Raw genomic sequence first — 18,689 nt, 5'->3', positions numbered from 1 at the left:
CATTCGCATTTAAGTGAGAAGAGTCACTTTGAAGTTTTGACCTTTTGAGAGTGCATAAATAAAACTTCACAATCAACTTTTTTTTTTTAATGGATGACAACGCGGATTTGAACTGTTAACATGACCCATTTCAAGTCCTGGAGGAGTTCTGTTTGGATGCATAAAACAGAGTTGGGGAGCTGAACTGGATCTGGGTACAATGTACTTGAGACTGTCTTCTCCCCCCCCTTTTTTTTTTTAAATCTCCCAGCTGGTTTTCCTTTCTGTTGGAAGTGCAGGCAACCCAAAGTGCTGACTGCGAAAGTATAAGGGGAAAGGGCTTTTAGTTAATGTTTAATGAGCCTTTTTATTAAGTAACTGACTTGTACCTTTTAAGTTTAATTTCCTGTTCTGGTGAAGTGAATGGATGTTGTGCAAGTGGGGGCTGATAGTCGCCTGGTTTATTTAGTGGAAGTAGAACCTGTTTTGAGAGAATGAACGGTGGATTTGGAGGGAACCGGATCAGACCACAGGTCCCCTCGTGCTTGCTATTGTTTGCCCTGACTGCCAGTGACTCTCCAAGTTTTCAGGCAGAGGCTATTCCCATCCTTACCAGGAGATGCCAGGAACTGAACCTGGATTCTTCTGTGTGCAGATCAGGTGGTCTACCACTGAGCCACACAGCCCTTCCGTTGTATCTTGGACGGTCAAGTTGGACTTGCTCCAGTTTTCAAGCTTTCTCTCTGTAGTGGAGGGACTTGATAACCCCTTTCCTGCAGAGCGAGTGAGTCAGTCAGTGATGGCCTCCCACATTCGCATAGGAGGCAGAGCTGCACAGTTTTTGATAGGCCTTGCATGGGGAAGGGCCCTTGCGCAGTGTCAGAGCAGCTGCTGGGCCTGCAGAAGGTCCCAGGTTCAATCCCCGGCATTTCCAGGTGTGGTTGGGAGTGACTCCTGCCTGAAACCCTGGAGAGCGCTGCCAGTCTGTGAAAACAGTAGATGAACCAGTGGCCTGACTCGGTGTAAGGTGGCTTCCTACGTTCGTCTCCACTTAGCCAATTCTTGCAAAGCAGAGCTTCCCCCGCTGTGGTGTGTATGCGTTGGTGTGTGAATCAGCTGCATTAAAGATGCTGATGTAATTGGATGCCGTCAATGTTGTTCCCATGGCCTTTATGACAGAGATTGGGAGCCTGTGGTCCACAGATAATATTTTATTGATTGATTTTATTACATTTATATACCACCGTTTCCTCCAATGAGCACAAGGTGGTATACATTGTTCTTCCCTCCCCATTTTGTTCTCACAACAACCCCGTGAGGTAGGCTAGGCTGGGGGACAGTGACTGGCCCAAGGTCACCCAGTGAGCTTCATGGCTGAGTGGGGATTTGAACCCTGGTCTCCCAGGTCCTAGTCCAACACTCTGACCCAGCCTTTCCCAAACTTTGGGTCCTCAGATATAGCTGGACTACAGTTTCCATTATCTCTAACCATTGGCCATGCTGGCTAGGGCTGATGGAAGTTAGAGTCTTATGAACATCTGGACAGCCCCAGGTTACCATCCCTGCTTTATGTGGTGAAGCTGATTACTCCTTGTTCAGTGAGCATTGAATAGGGTGCTTTTTTTTTTTTAAAGGTCTCCTAACGTGATTGGATGCTTCTTCCTGTTCATTTTTTTATATGGGCATAGCATATCCTGGAACAAAGTTGTCCTCTAGGTGGAATTTAACCAGCTGTTCTGGTTGAACCTGGACAACCAGTGTGGAGTAGTGGTTAAGGTGCTGGACTACGACCTAGGAGACAAGGGATTGAATCCCCACACAGCCATGAAGCTCACTGGGTGACCTTGGGCCGGTCAGTGCCTCTCAGCCTCATAAGAAGGCAATGGGAAACCCCCTCTGAATACCGCTTACCATGAAAAACCTATTCGTAGGGTCGCCATAAGTCAGAATTGACTTGAAGGCAGTCCATTCCATTTTTCTGGTTGAACCAGATGGTGAACGTAATGTGGTCTTGGGAATGGGGTCAGAGGGGCTGCCCATACGAATGGGGAAAGCTGCTTAGAGTGTTTAAATAGTGGCTTCCTGGGGATTTGGGTGGCAGGTGGGTGGGCGGAGGACACTTGTGCCCTCTTTGGCCTTTCAGAAAGCCATGTGGGCATCACCCTTATGCGTTCCTCTCCAGTGACCATTCCACATCCAGTTCCACAGCAGAGCAGCCTAACTTGGCACCGCCCTTGCGTTGGCTGTTAACTCTCTAACTACAGCTGTAGCTCCACACGCTTACTAAGGGGCAGAGTCTCGGGGGGTGGTTCACACACGAATATAACATGATTATATTTAATTGCTGTCTGCTTGGTGACTGATAGCCGATTGCTCTCCATTCAAAAGGCATGGTGTGTGTTAAGGCTCTCCTCCGGTTCTGTTGGCGATGTGTGATCTGCCATGACTTGTTCAGATGTTGCGTTGCGTCAAAGTGCTGACTCATGTGCATCTGTGGGGCAGCGGCTGACATGTGTCACTGAGCCGACCCAGATCTAGTGCCGTCGTTAGGGGAGTTCGTTCTCCATGGCAGAGCTTTCCAGTTGATAGAAACCAAGAGATTCCCTGGTGCCTGCTTTGTGGAAGGCATTCTCCAGATTGGCTCGCCTGGCATGTACCTGGATGTCATTCAGGCACTGGGCAAAGACTTTTTTATTTTCCCAGAACCTTTTCAATGTGAAGTTTTAATCTTTCACTGATATTTGTTTGGTTTTTTTTTAATCTGCTTTTAGATTCAATTGAGTTGCTGGTTTTTTGTCATTTCAACTCTTTGTAAGCTGCCCTGGAAAATTTTTTGGGGGGAAGGCAGGGTATAAATACTTTAAAAGGATTCTGCAGCCCTTTTTCATCCATCAAGCTGCTGTGGCGCCCCTCCATTTTTCTTGGAGTGGCCACCACCTGGTTCCGCTGGCCTTTCCCTCTGTCACTTACAGAGTAATGCTGCCACCAGGACCTTGGCTTTAGGTCCAATACTTCTTGTCTTTAGGGTGTGAGGATGTGGGTTCATTGTCTTATTCCATCTATGTGACTTTCCCTCTTGGTAGCAATCGAGCAACAGGCGTGAGTGGATGAAGACAACAGTATATTTGTTATGTCACATTTCAAAGGTATTACACCATAAAAAGCCACTTCATCCTCCTCCAGCACATATATTTAATTAACTGGGTTTTACTAATTCTATTAACTACTCATTATTTCCTCTTGCATTCATGCTCAGTCTTTCCCTAGACCCCGCGCAAATCCTAGACGCTGCTATCTTTTTATCTCGGTCTTCAAGTGCCATCCATCTAACGGAGCCTGAATCCTACCGCTCACTTTTCCTTCTTCCCCCTCACCTCTAACCACATCACCCTTTTCTTCCCCGCCCCACTCTCTCAGCCAATCACCGTCCATATGCAAATACTTATTCCCTGTCACTCGTTTTACACACTCTCCATTATATTATTTCCATATGCATAAACAGGCGACATCACAGCTGTTTCTTGATTCTGACTGCTGGTTGGTCCTCTGTGTTTAAATTCAGTGCCTTTTTTAAAAATGGATTGTATTGTTTTGTTTTTATTCTAACACTTTGATTTGTAACCTGCCTTATGGATGCTTGGCCCTGATAGCCAGAATGAAATTAAATAAATTACATGCATTAATTTATGTGACCAGTAATCCACTCATGTACATATGTAACTAGCCCTGTGTTGGGTGCCTGGAAGGAAGTAGTTCACTGGCAGAGCATCTGCTTGGCGTGCAGAAGGTCCCGCGTTCAGTCCCCAGCATCACCAGAGAGGGCTGGGAGAGACGCTTCTCTAGAACTCTGGTGAGCTGCTGCCAGTTGGGGTAAACAGTCCTGAGTGAGGCGGACCAAGGATCTGACTCTGTATAAGGCTGCTTCCTATGCCTTTCCAGATAATTTAATGTGGAACTTTCACCCTACTATGGAAGAAGGCACATACCCCACACTTTAAGGTCCATATGCGTGGGCATGTGCAGATGTACTCACCACCATTTGCACATTGCCCCAGTGTAATTTCCTACCACTTTGAAACATAATACTCTCCAGTATGGGGTTCCGCAGGGGTCAGTTCAGTCCCCCATGCTGTTCAACATCTACATGAAACCGTTGGGTGTGGTCAGCTGGAGCTTTGGAGTGGGTTGCCATCAGTATGCTGATGACATGCAGTTCTATTTCTCCTTTTCATCTTCATCAGGTGAGGCTGTCAATGTGCTGAACCAGTGCCTGGCTGCGACAATGAACTGGATGAGGGCTAATAAACTGAGGCTCAATCCAAACAAGACTGAGATGCTGTTAGTGGGTGGTTCTTCTGACAGGATGGTGGATGTTCAACCTGTCCTGGATGGGGTTGCACTCCCCCTGAAGGAGCAGGTTCGTAGCTTAGGGGTTCTCCTAGAACCGTCTCTGTCACTTGAGGCTCAGGTAGCCTCGGTGGCACAGAGTGCCTTCTACCAACTTTGGTTGGTGGCCCAACTATGTCCCTATCTGGACAGGGATAACCTGGCTTCAGTTGTCCATGTTCTGGTAACCTCCAAGTTAGATTACTGCAATGCACTCTACGTAGGGCTGCCTTTGAAGACGGTTTGGAAAATGCAGCTTGTGCAAAATGCAGCGGCCAGATTGGTAACAGGGACCAGATGGTTTAAACATATAAAACCGATTCTGGCCCTCTTGCATTGGCTGCCTGTATATTTCTGAGCTCGATTCAAGGTGCTGGTTTTAACCTATAAAGCCTTACACGGCTTAGGACCACAATACCTGATGGACCGCCTCTCCCGACGTGAACCCACCCGTACACTACGCTTAACATCCAAAGCCCTCCTCCGGGTGCCTACTCTGAGGGAAGCTGGGAGTCTGGCAACAAGGGAGAGGACCTTCTTAGTGGTGGTCCTCAAATTATGGAATGATGTTTTTGATGAGGTGTGCCTGGCGCCAACACTGTTATCTTTTTGGTGCCAGGTCAAGACTTTCCTCTTCTCCCAGGCATTTTTCCTCTTCTCCCAGGTGTTTTTAAATTGCTCTTTAAAAATTTGTTTTTAAATTTGTATGTTTGTTTTTATTGTTTTTAATTGTTGTAAACCACCCAGAGAGCTTCAGCTATGGGGCGGTATATAAATGTAATAAATAAATAAATAAAAATACATCTTTAAAAAATTTTTTTGCAGGAAACTCACAAAATCTACAGACAAAAGCTAGAGGAACTGAACAACCTGCAGGCTGCCTGCAGTAGCTCTATCCAGAAGCAAAAGCGGGGGTTAAAAGACTTGCAGTATAGCTTCCAAAGGTAATGGCGAATAACAGCACTTGGTGTCAAAGAAGCCATCGATAAAGATTCTCATTTTAAACTGGAAACTGCCTGACCTGTCTGCTCCGTTTCTCCCTGTCTCCCCAAAAAGTGGCATGAAGTGACTGGAAGGACTTCTGTGTCCCAGTACAGGAACCACTCATAGTTGAGTGGCAGGGCATCTATTTTGCATGTGGAAGGCCCCGGAGCCAGACCATGTGATCAGAAGCACCTCTTTGCTTTAGGCTAAGGATGGGGGACCTTTCTGGCTCACAGGCGAACCCATCTATCAACTACCTGGTGTCCTGACAGTAGACGATTGCCAGGGGGGTTGTTCTGTCCGCCTGTCAAAGTCTATTGCGCAGCATTTCCCAAGCCCCCAGCAGCTGGCTGGTTGTCAGCTGGGGGAAAACCACAGCGCAAGGAACTTTGCTGCTGTAATAGCACCAGTTTCCAGCGACACCACCTGCTAAAACAGAACTTCCCCCTCCATTTTAGCAGTGGTTTCAACGGGGCGCTGTTCAAGTACATGAAAGGTTGCCACACACAGGAGGGCCAGGATCTCTTCTCGATCGTCCCAGAGTGCAGGACACGGAATAATGGGCTTGAGTTGCAGGAAGCTAGATTTCGACTGCACATCAGGAAAAACTTCCTAACTTGGAGCCATACGACAATGAAACCAATTACCTAGAGAGGTAGTGGGCTCTCCGACACTGGAGGCATTCAAGAGGCAGCTGGACAGCCATCTGTCAGGAATGCTTTGATTGGGATTCCTGCATTGAGCAGGAGGCTGGACTTGATGGCCTTATAGGCCCCTTCCAACTCTACTGTTCTATGATTCTACTGGAACAAGGTGTGCCCCCCCCCCGGCTGTCCTTCAGCTCGACGGGGGGGGGGAGCGTTTCTTGCTCCAGCAAAGGAACAGTCAGGAGCTCACTTTAAGTTCCCGATTGTTCCTTTCTAGCCTTGATGGTACCTGCCCTACATGTGATGTCAGGGGTGAGGCAGGTGGCTGTGGTTTAGGGGAAATGGTCTCATGAAACAAATGGGGATTGGACTGGCAGGCCAGATTTGGTTCATGGCCCAGAGGTGGCCCACCCCTGCCTTAAGGAGCCACTGACTCTCTATATGCTAGGAAGGGATCACGGCTTCGTGACGAAGCACCTGCTTTTCAGGCCAGTGGTCCCAGGTTCCGTCACTGGGATGGAAGGATCAGGTAGCAGGTGATGGGGAAAGGACACCCTCCTCTCTCCCTCCCTCCCTCCCCCTCCACCTCAGCCACTGCCAGTCAGTGTAGACAGTACTGGGGTGGGGGTGGAGAAATAACCTGACCTGGTATAAGACGCCTCCTTCTGCTCCATATAGAAGAACTGTTTAAAGTGTTTTTTTTAAAAAGAAACCCTTCAAAGTGCTACAGTTTAAGGAACTTTGAAAACTCCCTGCCTATTGACATCAGGCTAGAGATGTGAAGACAAAAACTGGAGGGGGAAACTGAAAAATTGGAGGGAAAACAGGCCCCCTCCCAATTTTTTTGTGTTTTCCCCCCTGAAAAAATGGGGGGAAAGGGGAAAAAATGTTTTTCTCTGTTTTCTGGCCCTTTGCATCTCTACATCAGAGAGGTGCCTTTGCTGTCTTTGTCTTTGGTGCCTGTTTTAAAACATTTCTATTTAGGCAAGCCTATCAGACATGGATGAGAGCCAATGTGGCGTCGTGGTTAAGGTGTTGGACTGCTACCTGGGAGACCAGGGTTCGAATCCCCACACAGCCATGAAGCTCACTGGGTGACCTTGGGCCAGTCACTGCCTCTGAGCCTCATGAAAACCCTATTCATAGGGTCGCCATATGTCGGGATCGACGTGAAGGCAGTATATTATATATATCAGACATGGAGATGTTGATGCCCTTTAATCTTACTGCTGGTTTTAATTGTCGTTTAAGTGTTTTTAGCTACTTATTTTTATTGAACATTTTAATATTTCTTGTAAACTGGCTAGAGGTTTTGTTACAATCAAGCGGTATGTACATTTTGCTCAATAAACAAATGAGGTGCTTTGAAATCCTAATGGATGCAACTGAGCAAGCGTCTACTTTTGTCCATAATACCTTTCAGTTTTGTTCTTGGCCTGTGCACGCTCATTCTGGCATGGCATTAAATCAGGAAGGTACGGTAAGCTGCCTTTTATTGTGCCAGGCCGTTGGTCCATCTAGCTCAGTATTGTCTACACTGACTGGCAGCAGCTCTCCAGGGCTTCAGGGAAGGGCTTTTCCCAGCACTATCTGGAGACTCCTAGGATTGATCCTGTGCCCCGCATGCAAATGAGGTGCTGTGCCACTGAGCTGATGTGCTCTGTGAAAACAAATCATAATAAAGCCCACAGAAAACTCCACTAAAACACCAGAATGTAAACATAACAATCTAATATTTTAAGTCAGCTAATTTGTTGCATTTAGAAAAACAACACCGTAAGAACATAAGAAGAGCCTGCTGGATCAGGCCAGTGGCCCATCTAGTCCAGCATCCTGTTCTCACAGTGGCCAACCAGGTGCCTGGGGGAAACCCACAAGCAGGACCTGAGTGCAAGAACACTCTCCCCTCCTGAGGCTTCCAGCAACTGGTTTTCAGAAGCATGCTGCCTCTGACTAGGGTGGCAGAGCAGAGCCATCATGGCTAGTAGCCATTGATAGCCCTGTCCTCCATGAATTTGTCTAATCAAATTAACCCTGTTAATTACTTAGCCCTGTTTCAGCCCACATTGAGGAAAGAGCCACAGCTCAGTGGTAGCGCCTCTTTTGTTTCCAGAAGGTCCCAGCTCCAGACCCTGGAGGTCACCATTGTCAAAAGGATCTTGAGCAGCAGATGATGCATCAAGACTTTTCCTGCCTGAGGCCTTGGGGAGCCATAGCAAGCCACAGGAGGCAATATTGGGCTAGATGACCTGATGAAAAGCGGCTTCCTGCATCCCTTTTGTTTTCCAAGGCAATAGTTCAGGACGATGGGAACAGAAAGATGTAGAGATTTGAAAAACAGGCCAGGAGAAAGAAGCTGGCCTTGATGGGAACCACTGGCTGTGTTGCATTTCTGCTTCTGTGTTGCGGATGTATCTCGGAGATCTTGAGGGCTAGAATCTTAACCTCTCTCTTTTTAAACCATGAAAACTAAGACTCAGGTGGAATCTGTGGGCTGTGTGAAGGGGCTTTGATGCCAGCACATGACACGCTGGCTCGTTCCCTTAAATTAAGCAGGTACATGAAGGAAAAAATAGAGCAAGGATGGGGAACCCTGATGTTGGAATACAATGCCCATCGTTCCTAACCATGCCTGCTGACACTGCTGGGAGTCTAGCAACATCTGGAGCATCACAGGTTCCCCATCCCTGCCACAGAGGTGGGTGGTATTCTTTTCTGCTATAGTTTTAACCGGGTATTGGCATCCATTTTCAATTATACGTATTTGTGCCTCTCCTCCCCCAACTTTATAGATGTAAACGTGACTGCAGCTTGGAAGAATCGGAACTCGTACAACAAATAAACAGCCAGATCAAAGAGCGGCAAAATGTTTTCTTTGACATGGAAGCCTATTTGCCAAAGAAGAATGGGTAGGCATTTCCCTAAAACGAGGCACGCCCTTGTACAAAATCTGCTCTCATGAGGACTTGAAATGGTGGGCGTCTCCTAGGGGAACGATCTTCAAATAGAACTGTGCGACTCCTGTGATTAGAATCCACTCTGCTCGCTCCTGGGGGCCTGCTGTCCTCTTAGCACACAAAATTAAATGTTTTCCTGGGGACGCGTGGCCCAGAATTTTAATGCAGGCTGGGTGTCACATGTGCACGCATAGCTTCCAAACGTTAATCTTGGTGAGGTGATGACTCCAGAGAACAATCTAGGAAATCTATTATTAGCAGAGCCTGGGGGAGGGGGAATATCCGGTGGCAGAAAGGCTGAGAGCCTTTTCCTTCACTCTGTGCAGTTCTTGATGGAAAACCTAAATCTGGACCAGGCCTGGCACTGAGGGTACGTGTGCTGGGGGTACGTGTGCTGGCGTCACTGGGCACCTGCCAAGGATCCACATCCCTATAAAGGGCCGTTGCAGCCTGCAAGGGCCCCCTCTTCCTCCTACTCTTGCTACACCGCCTCCTTGTTGCAGCTGCTGCTTCACCAAACCTCTGCGTAAGGTTTTGGTCACCCAACTCAATAAGGATATCCTAGAATGAGAAAAGGTGGAATCAAGGGCTACTGAAATGATCAGGAGGCTGAAGCGCTTTCTCTGTGAGGAAAGGCTAAAGGGGTTTTTAGCTGAGAAGTGCGGAGAAGATGAGTTAGAGTTCCCACCCTCCCCAGTGAAGTTGAATGGTGGGAGATGCAGGACAGGTGCAAGGAAGTTCTTTTCTGCACAGTGCAGAATCAAACTATGCCCACATCCATACCATACATTTAAAGCACATGGGTTCCCCCCAAGAATCCTGGGGACTATCGTTTTACTTGTCGCAGAGCTACAGTTCCAACAGCACCAACAAACTACAGGATTCTTTTTGGGGAGTGGAGGGGAGCCATGTGGTTTTAAATGTATGGTGTGGATGTGACCTACAGAGCTTATTGCCATAAAATGCAGTGATGGCCACTGGTTTGTTGTTATGTGCCTTCAAGTCGATTATGACCCATGGCAACCCTATGAATCAGTGACCTCCAACAGCATCTGTCATGAACCACCCTGTTCAGATCTTGTAAGTTCGGGTCTGTGGCTTCCTTTATGGAATCAATCCATCTCTTGTTTGACCTTCCTCTTTTTCTACTCCCTTCTGTTTTTCCCAGCATTATTGTCTTTGTCATTATTGCCACTGGCTTAGGTGCCCTTTAAAAGGGGGCTAGACAAATTCACAAAGCAGAGAGAGGTGTATTGGTGGTTATTGGCCATCATAGCTAAATGGAACCTCCATGTTCAGAGGCAATGTACCTTTGACAGCCAGTTGCTTGGTGTATTTTTATTTTGCTTTTAAAGTTTTTTGTTTAGGTTGGGGACCCCCCTCCCCGCTGTCCCTGTTTACCTTTAAAGGTGCTTTAAAGGCCATTTCTTCCTATTTTTGCAGAAGTAACCAAAAAAATCTCTCCCAAATATTTAAACCATGGCAATTGAGTTTCTGAAAATAGCATGCTCTCTGTGTGTGTCTTCCCCCTCAACAGATCTTAGATCTCATTCTTGAATATTTAACTTGCATGTTAAGGGCTGAGGAATCGCATGTCTGTGACACTGGAGTGGAGCAGCTTTCTAGAGCAAAGTTCCCCTCCTCCTGGGGTACCAAGCAGCTTTCTCTAGTGCAGGGAGAGGGAAGTTGCACCCCTCCGGATGCTGCTGGATGCCAGCTTCCATCATCCCTGACCATTGGGCATGCTGGCTGGGTCCGATGGGAGTTGGAGTCAAACAACATCTGGAGGGGTGCAGGTTCCTCATCCCAGGTATACGGTAAAACCTGGCTTTCAGTTTAAAAAGAAAAAAAGGGGGAAATCCCACAAACAGGCAACACAACAAATCAAGGAACAGTTTATCAAAACACAACACATTAGCAGCTCATCCCTGTGTCTCCCCCCTCTCCCAGAATGAACCACTTTGAACTCACTCGGGGAGGGGCCTTGACCGCATTAAGGACCGTAATTCTTGGGTAGGTCCGTGGTGAATAAAAATGGCATCTAGGCAGGGATGTTCATTCTTTGTGAAAATTTTTTTATTTAGGTATGTCCTGCCTACAAAATGGCATAATGACAGTATGAAAAAACAGAGCGGTGGGGATTCTGCTGGAGAATTTGTTGGAGTCCAGCTTCCATCAGTCCCAGCCGGTGCACCATTTAGTCTGTTAGATCTGTTGATGGACAGTGCAATCCTGTACGTGTCTACTTGGAAATAAGCCCCATCAAGTTCAGTGGAGCTTGCTTCTATGTAAGCGTATAGACTTGCAGCTTGGGTTGTGCTTGCTGGGCCTGATGGGAACTGTAGTCCAAAACAACTGGAGGGTCTCAAGTTGGAGGAGGCAGATCGATGATACATGTGAGTTACAGGCATTGCCGTTGAGGAAGCTGCCTTGTGCATTTAGATGTATAATCTAAAGCCCCAGGGCAAAGCAAGGGCAAGAAATCCCAAAAAAGTAACCCACGTTGAAGGTCTGATGTGTTTTGCTCCTTTCCTTGCAGTTTGTACTTAAATCTGGTGCTGGGGAACGTGAATGTAACTCTCCTAAGTAATCAGGCCAAGTAAGTGGTTTCTCTTCCATAAGTCCGTAAGCTGCTTTGCATGACAAGCTAAGCCAAACTCTGGGGCCCTTTGGGCTGCTGGAGGTGGTTTGTTGCTGGGTACATTCTGCAGCATGTCACTGACACAATAATTGTGAATTAGTGGTGGATTTATCCAGGCATTGTCAGTGAATAGGAGAAGGACGAATTGCTCCTTTCTGCCAGCTTCTTTCCACCCTGCAGACGCTCGCGCCGAGTCCCACCCTGAGCCCAGCTAGGCCCCCTCCAGACTTTTTGTGTGTGTAGCGGGAGTATTCTCCAGCATATCATTGACTCAGTGATTGGTGATTCGTGCACCACTAGTGCATTAGTGGTGCATTTATACTGGGCTGTCCAAAAATCTTTCTGTCTTATTAGTTGTTCTGTGATGCTTCACCAATATTCCCACATTATTACTGTCCAGAGGGGCACACATGCTATAGCACAAACAGAAGGAGACAGACTCTGGTGCTAAGTGGCTGATTTATTACGTGCTCTGTGCATTTCGGAGACTATGCCTCCTTCCTCAGCAGCTGTGGAGCCGTGTGTTTTCCTCACTCTGCCAAATTATCAATCAGAACAATGAAACATGTAACAATCCTTTGCCAAAGCCCCACGCAAAACACAGTGTTCAGGGCGTCAGACTCTCTTTTTTTATCCGCTCTTTGTTTCTTGTGCTGTAGCAAAACAAAAGTAGAACAAAAAAATAAACTGGAACATTTGTGGTATATATAAAAAAAAAGGTACGAGGTTTTACCAGGAAGCCCCAATTGGAAACAAAGCAGTTATGTCCGCCCCCAAAACTTTTGCCGGCGCAAACAGTATTGAAAGCGAGATCGCATAAAACTGCCCTGATGTTGTCGTGAGAACAAATAATCATGAGTGCACAATACAAAGGATGTCTGGAGGGGCCCTGTGGCTCAGCAGGACCACACAAAAGTGCAGGCCCCTGGATTTGCTCATCTGCAGACCCTTTTATCACAGCACTGTATTGAGGTCAGCCAAGGTTTGGCTTAGCATGTTGTCCGAATGGTGACTGGACACTAATTTCTCCTTTCATTAACCACAAGCTGTAATGAAGAACAAACCTTGGTTATAGTTCATGGTCAGTCAGGAGAGCTCAACCTTAAGTCCTGGTTTGGATGATGTGCTAAGCCAAACCTTGACTGACAGCATGGCGTGGCAGAAAAAGGGTTGGAGAAGAGCAAAGTGACCACAAGCAACACTCTGGGAGCCTGCACATTTGCTGAGCCACAGTTTTGCCTACTGAGTCATGCAATCCAGATCTATATGTTGACAGTGAGAAGGCTGGCAGGAGAGTATGGGCCATTAACTTAGCTTTCTTGCATCAAGGCTATTGGGGTGAGTTCAGATGCAGTGTCCTGGTTTGCAGGTAATGTTAAACCACTGCTTGTTTAAACTGGTGGCAGGGAACATCTGGCTTGCAGGTATGATGAGGCCCACTGTTCCTGTTCCTCATTATGTATGGCGGCAGGTGCAGGAAATTTCAGGCCGCAGCTGCCAAGGAAGACCCAGGAGTGCACTTACATGTGTTAAAGTCCACTGTGATTCTTCCTTTGCAGCCTAAATTTTGCACATTCTGAATTTGGCACCAGCATGGCAACAGGAAAAGGTGCCATATTAAAAAAAAAAATTCAAGCCTTAGTTTGTTTTGTTTAACAAATGACAAGTTAACCACAAGTTGTCCCACAGATGATCAAACAAACCATGGCTTGTTTCTCCAAAGTTTGGTTTGTTTTCCTTCTGCTCTTGCCTCATGCCTTTGTAAACTGGAGTGTCTGGGGTAGGATAGGCAAACAAACCATGGTTAAGAAAGGGAACACCAAATCGTGTCTTTAGATTGTGTTTTTTGGCAACCACGATAAAGTTGCTGGGTAGGGTTTGCGCATAATGTTAAGCCGTGCTTTAAGAAGCCATAATTTAATAAACCGCAATGTAGCATTATGTATGAATCAGGCCAATGCATATTGCCTCTGTTCCTCATGCCCAGCAAATCATCATTTTCCTCTTTGCTGAAATAGTCAAACTGTGATTTGTGCTAGCTTGCAAACCAGGACCCTGATTTGAGCAAAACCTAGTTTACCTGTTTGAACAACCATGAAAATGATGTCTTGCCACACGCAAGGGCGGGATGTTATGCGGGGGTGGGGCAGTATGTGAGCCCAAAGCTCTTCAGGGCTTGTTCATGTTAAGACAAACTCTGATTTGGCTCTAGATTTGAGATGGGTCTTAGAAGACATTCCCTGATTTCATGCTTTTCTTCTAGGTTTGCCTACAAAGATGAATATGAAAAATTCAAACTGTACTTGACAATAATCTTACTGCTTGGAGCGGTCCTTTGCCGATTTGTTCTTCATTATCGGTAAGATGGCAAGGTTTGTTTGTTTGTTTGCTGAGGGACATTTTACATTTTTTAACGTGGAGTTGATTAGAAGTGGCTCTGCTTAGCAAACCTGAAAGCTGTGAGCAAAGAACCTGGGCTCTGTGGATGAGAACTAAAAGCATGATTTGATGGGAGCAGCTTTCTGCAGTCAGAGTCATGCTCGCATTTGACCGGAAAACATCTTGCAAATCATTAATCTGGGGCACTGGTCAGACCTGTGAGATCTAGGACCCACCCACTCTTCTGAAGTGTTAGAGCCCAAGCACTGCATGCAGAGTCCCAGGTTCACTCCTTGGTATCTCCAGTTAAAAAGTGAGGGGAAAAGTATTTGCCAGAGAGCCGCTGTCAGGAAGATCGGACAATACAAGTGAGATCTGCATCAAAATGTTGCAGTGCGGAGTGCTTCTGTTCAGAGTTTCAAGGCTGCAGTTCTGTGCCCCTTAAAGCCACATTGAATGCAGTGGGACTTAATTTCAGAGCAGACATGTCTAAGATTGCTCAGTCCATCAGCCATGCCCTTCTCCAGGATATTCCATTCCATAGGGGGGCTGGTCACCAGGGCAAGGTAGGGCAGAGCTGTACCAGTGTTTTCACAAGTGGCCACAGTATCCTTGCAAGGAAGACCCTACTAGGTCTAGCGGTTACTAGCATTCTCCATCCTTCACCACCACCACCCCAAATCAGCCAGCATTTTATGGTCACTAGCATGCTTAGTCCTCATTAGACTAATTTGGGGGGTTTACCTTAGGGTTTGGGGTTTTTTTTCCCCTAAAGTGTTTCTGTGTCTGTGTTTACCTTGGGGTTCCCCAATAGTCTATGGGTGTCTCCCTCTTGTGGGAGGGAGTGGTGGTGAGCGTTGCTGGCTTGTAAGCTACGACATTTTCCTCTTGAAGACTGGAAATAAAGGGAAGGATTGGGCTAAACATAAAAAAAAAGATAGCTGCCAAGTGGATAAATGGAGGAGGCAGTTTTCTGTGTTTCTCTTTTAGCTGCAAGATTGGTGGTGACAGAGCACTTTTCCTGGTAAACTTTTCGGGATCCCCGTGTTCCCAGAGAGCAGTTTGAAAAACACTGCCCTTTAGTGATGTTGTCAAATTTGTAGTTACCTGTGCAGTGGAGGCTGGAGGCGCCAATGTCAGTGGGGCAGTGAATCCGCTCTGGGTTTTAGGAGCTAAGATGTTTGGACAGCTCCTTGAAAGTTTGGACTAAAACCCGGAGTGGATTCACTGTCCCATGACATCTGAACCACCAGATTCCACTGACCATTTCATAATACGAGCTTGGTCCTATTGTGATGCTTTTCCTGGCTCTGAGGCACACCGCAGTCGATTGGATCATCCGCGTCTCCTCTCGCACAAAGGCCTTTCCTTGCCTGCCTGCATGGGAGCTTGATGTCCTTCTCATGGGGTATGCTGCAAGTTCCTAAGCCGAGTCCCTTGATTATGGTCCTCTGTTTTCCCTTCTTCCTCCAGATCTTGGTGGTGGCAGTGAAACCAAAATGAGCTTTGCAATGCTAGAAAGACCTTAGCACAGTGGCTGCTGGATAGTTTTAACGAGCAATTTTTGCTCAGGATATTGGAATTTGGTACCGCTATATTGGGTACCAGAATTATTATGGCTCTTTACTTGGGTGTTGTTTACAGTGTGGTTCCCCTACCTTGTGAAGTGGTAATAACAACTACATGTCAAAGCTTTTGGAATTAACTACAAAATCTTGATTGTTAGTTTGGGGTTCTTATAGAGGTTCTCCAGTCTGAAAATTGTAATTGAAACTGACCAATCTGAGTATGTGTGCATCTGTGTTGATATCTGTCCACGGCACCATCTCCTCTATACATTTAAAGCACTCTTATACCACTTTAAACAATCATGGCTTCCTCCAAAGAACCCTGGGAAATGTAGTTTGTGAAGAGTGCTGAGAGTTGTTGAAATGGAAATGGACTGCCTTCAAGTCAATTCTGACTTATGGCAACCCTATGAATAGGGTTTTCATGGTAAGCAGTATTCAGAGATGGTTTACCATTGCCTTACTCTGAGGCTGAGAGCCAGTGACTGGCCCAAGGTCACCCAGTGAGCTTCATGGCTGTGTGGGGATTCAGATCCTGGTCTCCCAGGTCGTAATCCAACACCTTAACCACTACACCACACTTGTTAGGAAACCCTTATTCCCCTCACAGAGTTACCATTCCCAGAGTGGTTTAACAATCAATCTCTCTTCCCAGGGAACTCTGGGAATGGTAGCTCTGTGAGGGGAATAGGGATCTCTTAGCAACCCGCAGCACCCTTCACAAACTATACTTCCCATGATTCTTTGGGTTAAGCTGTGACTGTTTAAAGTGGTGTAGTAGAGCTTTACATGTGTGGTGCAGATGTGGGGCCTAAGTGAGCTTAGAAAGTAGCTGGTTATCTACATGATCAGGACCTCAGTGTTGTCTAATATTACTCTAATTTTCCTTTGAGTTAGGGCACATAAGTTTTGAAGTAAATCAAGTTGGAGAAAACTCTTACCATGTTTCCTCTTGCAGGGTGACTGATGAAGTGTTCAACTTCCTTTTAGTTTGGTATTACTGCACGCTGACGATAAGGGAAAGTATCCTCATCAGCAATGGCTCGAGGTACTAGTCCTCAAGATATACAGAGTGCTTCAGGTGGCTTTGTGAGACAAACCTTCCAACTCTGCCTAGTGAGACCTATGTCATTTGCCATCATGTACTCCCGTCTTTATACTCTCATTGATGAGTTGGTGAATCCAAGTTTCTGGGGCTAGAGTTTGAGGCTGTAGCATATAGTGGGTGGGGTATTGTTGAATGATATCTCCCATGCGAAGATGGGTTGTGCTTTGTTAGTAACCTTCTAGATCAGAGCTGGGGAACCTTTTGGCCCTCCAGATGTTGCTGGATTCCAAATAGTTGGCCATGCTGGCTGGAGCTGACGGGAATTGGAGTCTAGCACAACCTGGAGGGCCAGAGGTTCTCCAGCCCCTGCTCTAAATGGCTTGCTTTTACAGGTGGAATATTTATTCTTAGTTTTGTATTGCCTTTTAAAAGGAGCAGGCATATTGGGACAGAACAAGGGCAGGGAGCCTGGTGCCTCCAGATGTTGGGGGACTACAGCTCCCACCATCCTTGACCACTGGACGTAGTGGCTGGGGCTATGGGAGTTGGAGTCCAGCAACCAGTGGAGAGCCACAGGTTCCCCATCTCTTTATGCACCTTTTGTAAAGTTTGTTTGATTGATTGATTGCATTTATATACCGCTCCATAGCCGAAGCTCTCGGGCAGTTTACAGCAATTAAGAACATTAAAAACAAGTATACAAACTTAAAACCATACCAAATTAAAACCCAGAAAAACCGATAAGCAAGTTAAAAACACATGCTATTCAAATGCTGTTAAAATGCCTGGGAGAAGAGGAAAGTCTTGACCTGGCGCTGAAGAGATAACAGTGTTGGCGCCAGGTACACCTCATCAAAAAGATCATTCCATAATTTGGGGGCCACCACTGAGAAGGCCCTCTCCCTTGTTGCCAGACTCCCAGCTTCCCTCAGAGTAGGCACCCGGAAGAGGGCCTTAGATGTTGAGCGTAGTGTACGGGTGGGTTCGTGTCGGGAAAGGCGTTCCATCAGGTATTGTGGTCCCAAGCCGTGTTAAGGCTTTATAGGTTAAAACCACATTGAATCGAGCTCAGAAACATACAGGCAGCCAATTTAAGCGGGCCAGAATCGGTTTTATATGTTTGAACCATCTGGTCCCTGTTACCAATCTGGCTGCTGCATTTTGCACGAGCTGCAGTTTCCGAACCATCTTCAAAGACAGCCCCATGTAGAGCGCATTGCAGTAATCTAGCTTTGAGTTACCAGAGCAAGCACATTTGTCCTTTCGTGGAAAACAATAGAAGCGAACAACAATATCTGTGGGGAGGTTGCTGTCAGAGGGACCTGCTCCCAGAGCCCTGTGCACCCTCTCGAAAGGCGTCTGCAGTTAGATTCAGGACTGGGCAACTCTCATTCAGCCTATTCACTAGATAAGATACCACATCTTGCCTCTGTAAGCCAGATTTCACCCCACAAAAGTGAATATTCTGGCGACAGTCCCGATTCTCCTGATCCTCCATTTTAAGCTACAATTCTCTGATTACCCCTGACATTTTTTCTATCTTTCTTTGATGCTTCAGCCCCTGCTCATATGCACTATTAGCTGTTGTAGCTACATCTGAGACCTTGGCTGTCAGATTATCAACTCGGTTTTCAAGAGGTTGCTGTAATTTTGCCCAGTCACTGTTCAGTTCTCTGCAAAAATTGCAAATGATCCAGTAAAGGCTCACTGTCACATGACTGGGCCGCCATTTTAGCTGTCTTTGGGGCTTTACCCGGGCCTTTTCCCATTGCCAGAGTCAACTCACTGTCTGAAGAGTCAGAGGAACTATCTCCTGAATCCAGAGAATAGAAGTGTCCTTGAGACCTTTTAAAAGGCGGAGTAGGTCCTTGCTGCATCACAGAGCTCACTCTATAGTCACTGTCTTGTCAGTTTCAGCTTTTGATGCTTTGTTAGTAGCAGTTAGGCCCCATGAACCAAAGAGCGAAGGCCTCAGGCGTCCATCTTGGTTGCTTGCCAAGCCACACTCCCCTTATGCATCTGATAAAGAATCCTTCTGCCATAATAAATCTCTCACTTTTTAAGGTTTCTTGCAGCTTAATCCTAGGTATGCATATTTAC

The 18,689-nt window shown here is 46.6% G+C and overlaps 1 protein-coding gene across 1 annotated transcript in view; it reads left to right on the top strand.

Annotated features, from left to right (window-relative positions):
• TMEM120B (transmembrane protein 120B) overlaps positions 1-18,689 on the top strand; it is a 37,728-nt gene that overhangs the window by 10,778 nt on the left and 8,261 nt on the right. Inside the window, exons 2-6 of the mRNA XM_061603194.1 lie at positions 5,191-5,309; positions 8,789-8,905; positions 11,493-11,552; positions 13,858-13,953; positions 16,500-16,589. Of these exons, the coding sequence (XP_061459178.1) occupies positions 5,191-5,309; positions 8,789-8,905; positions 11,493-11,552; positions 13,858-13,953; positions 16,500-16,589 (482 nt within the window). The remainder of the gene's footprint in view (positions 1-5,190; positions 5,310-8,788; positions 8,906-11,492; positions 11,553-13,857; positions 13,954-16,499; positions 16,590-18,689) is intronic.

Source organism: Rhineura floridana, chromosome 19 (assembly GCF_030035675.1).
Source record: "Rhineura floridana isolate rRhiFlo1 chromosome 19, rRhiFlo1.hap2, whole genome shotgun sequence".
Classification (NCBI taxonomy): Eukaryota; Metazoa; Chordata; class Lepidosauria; order Squamata; family Rhineuridae; genus Rhineura; species Rhineura floridana.
The sequence above is the reverse complement of the archived record's forward strand: the minus strand, read 5'-3'. Positions and strand labels throughout refer to the sequence as shown.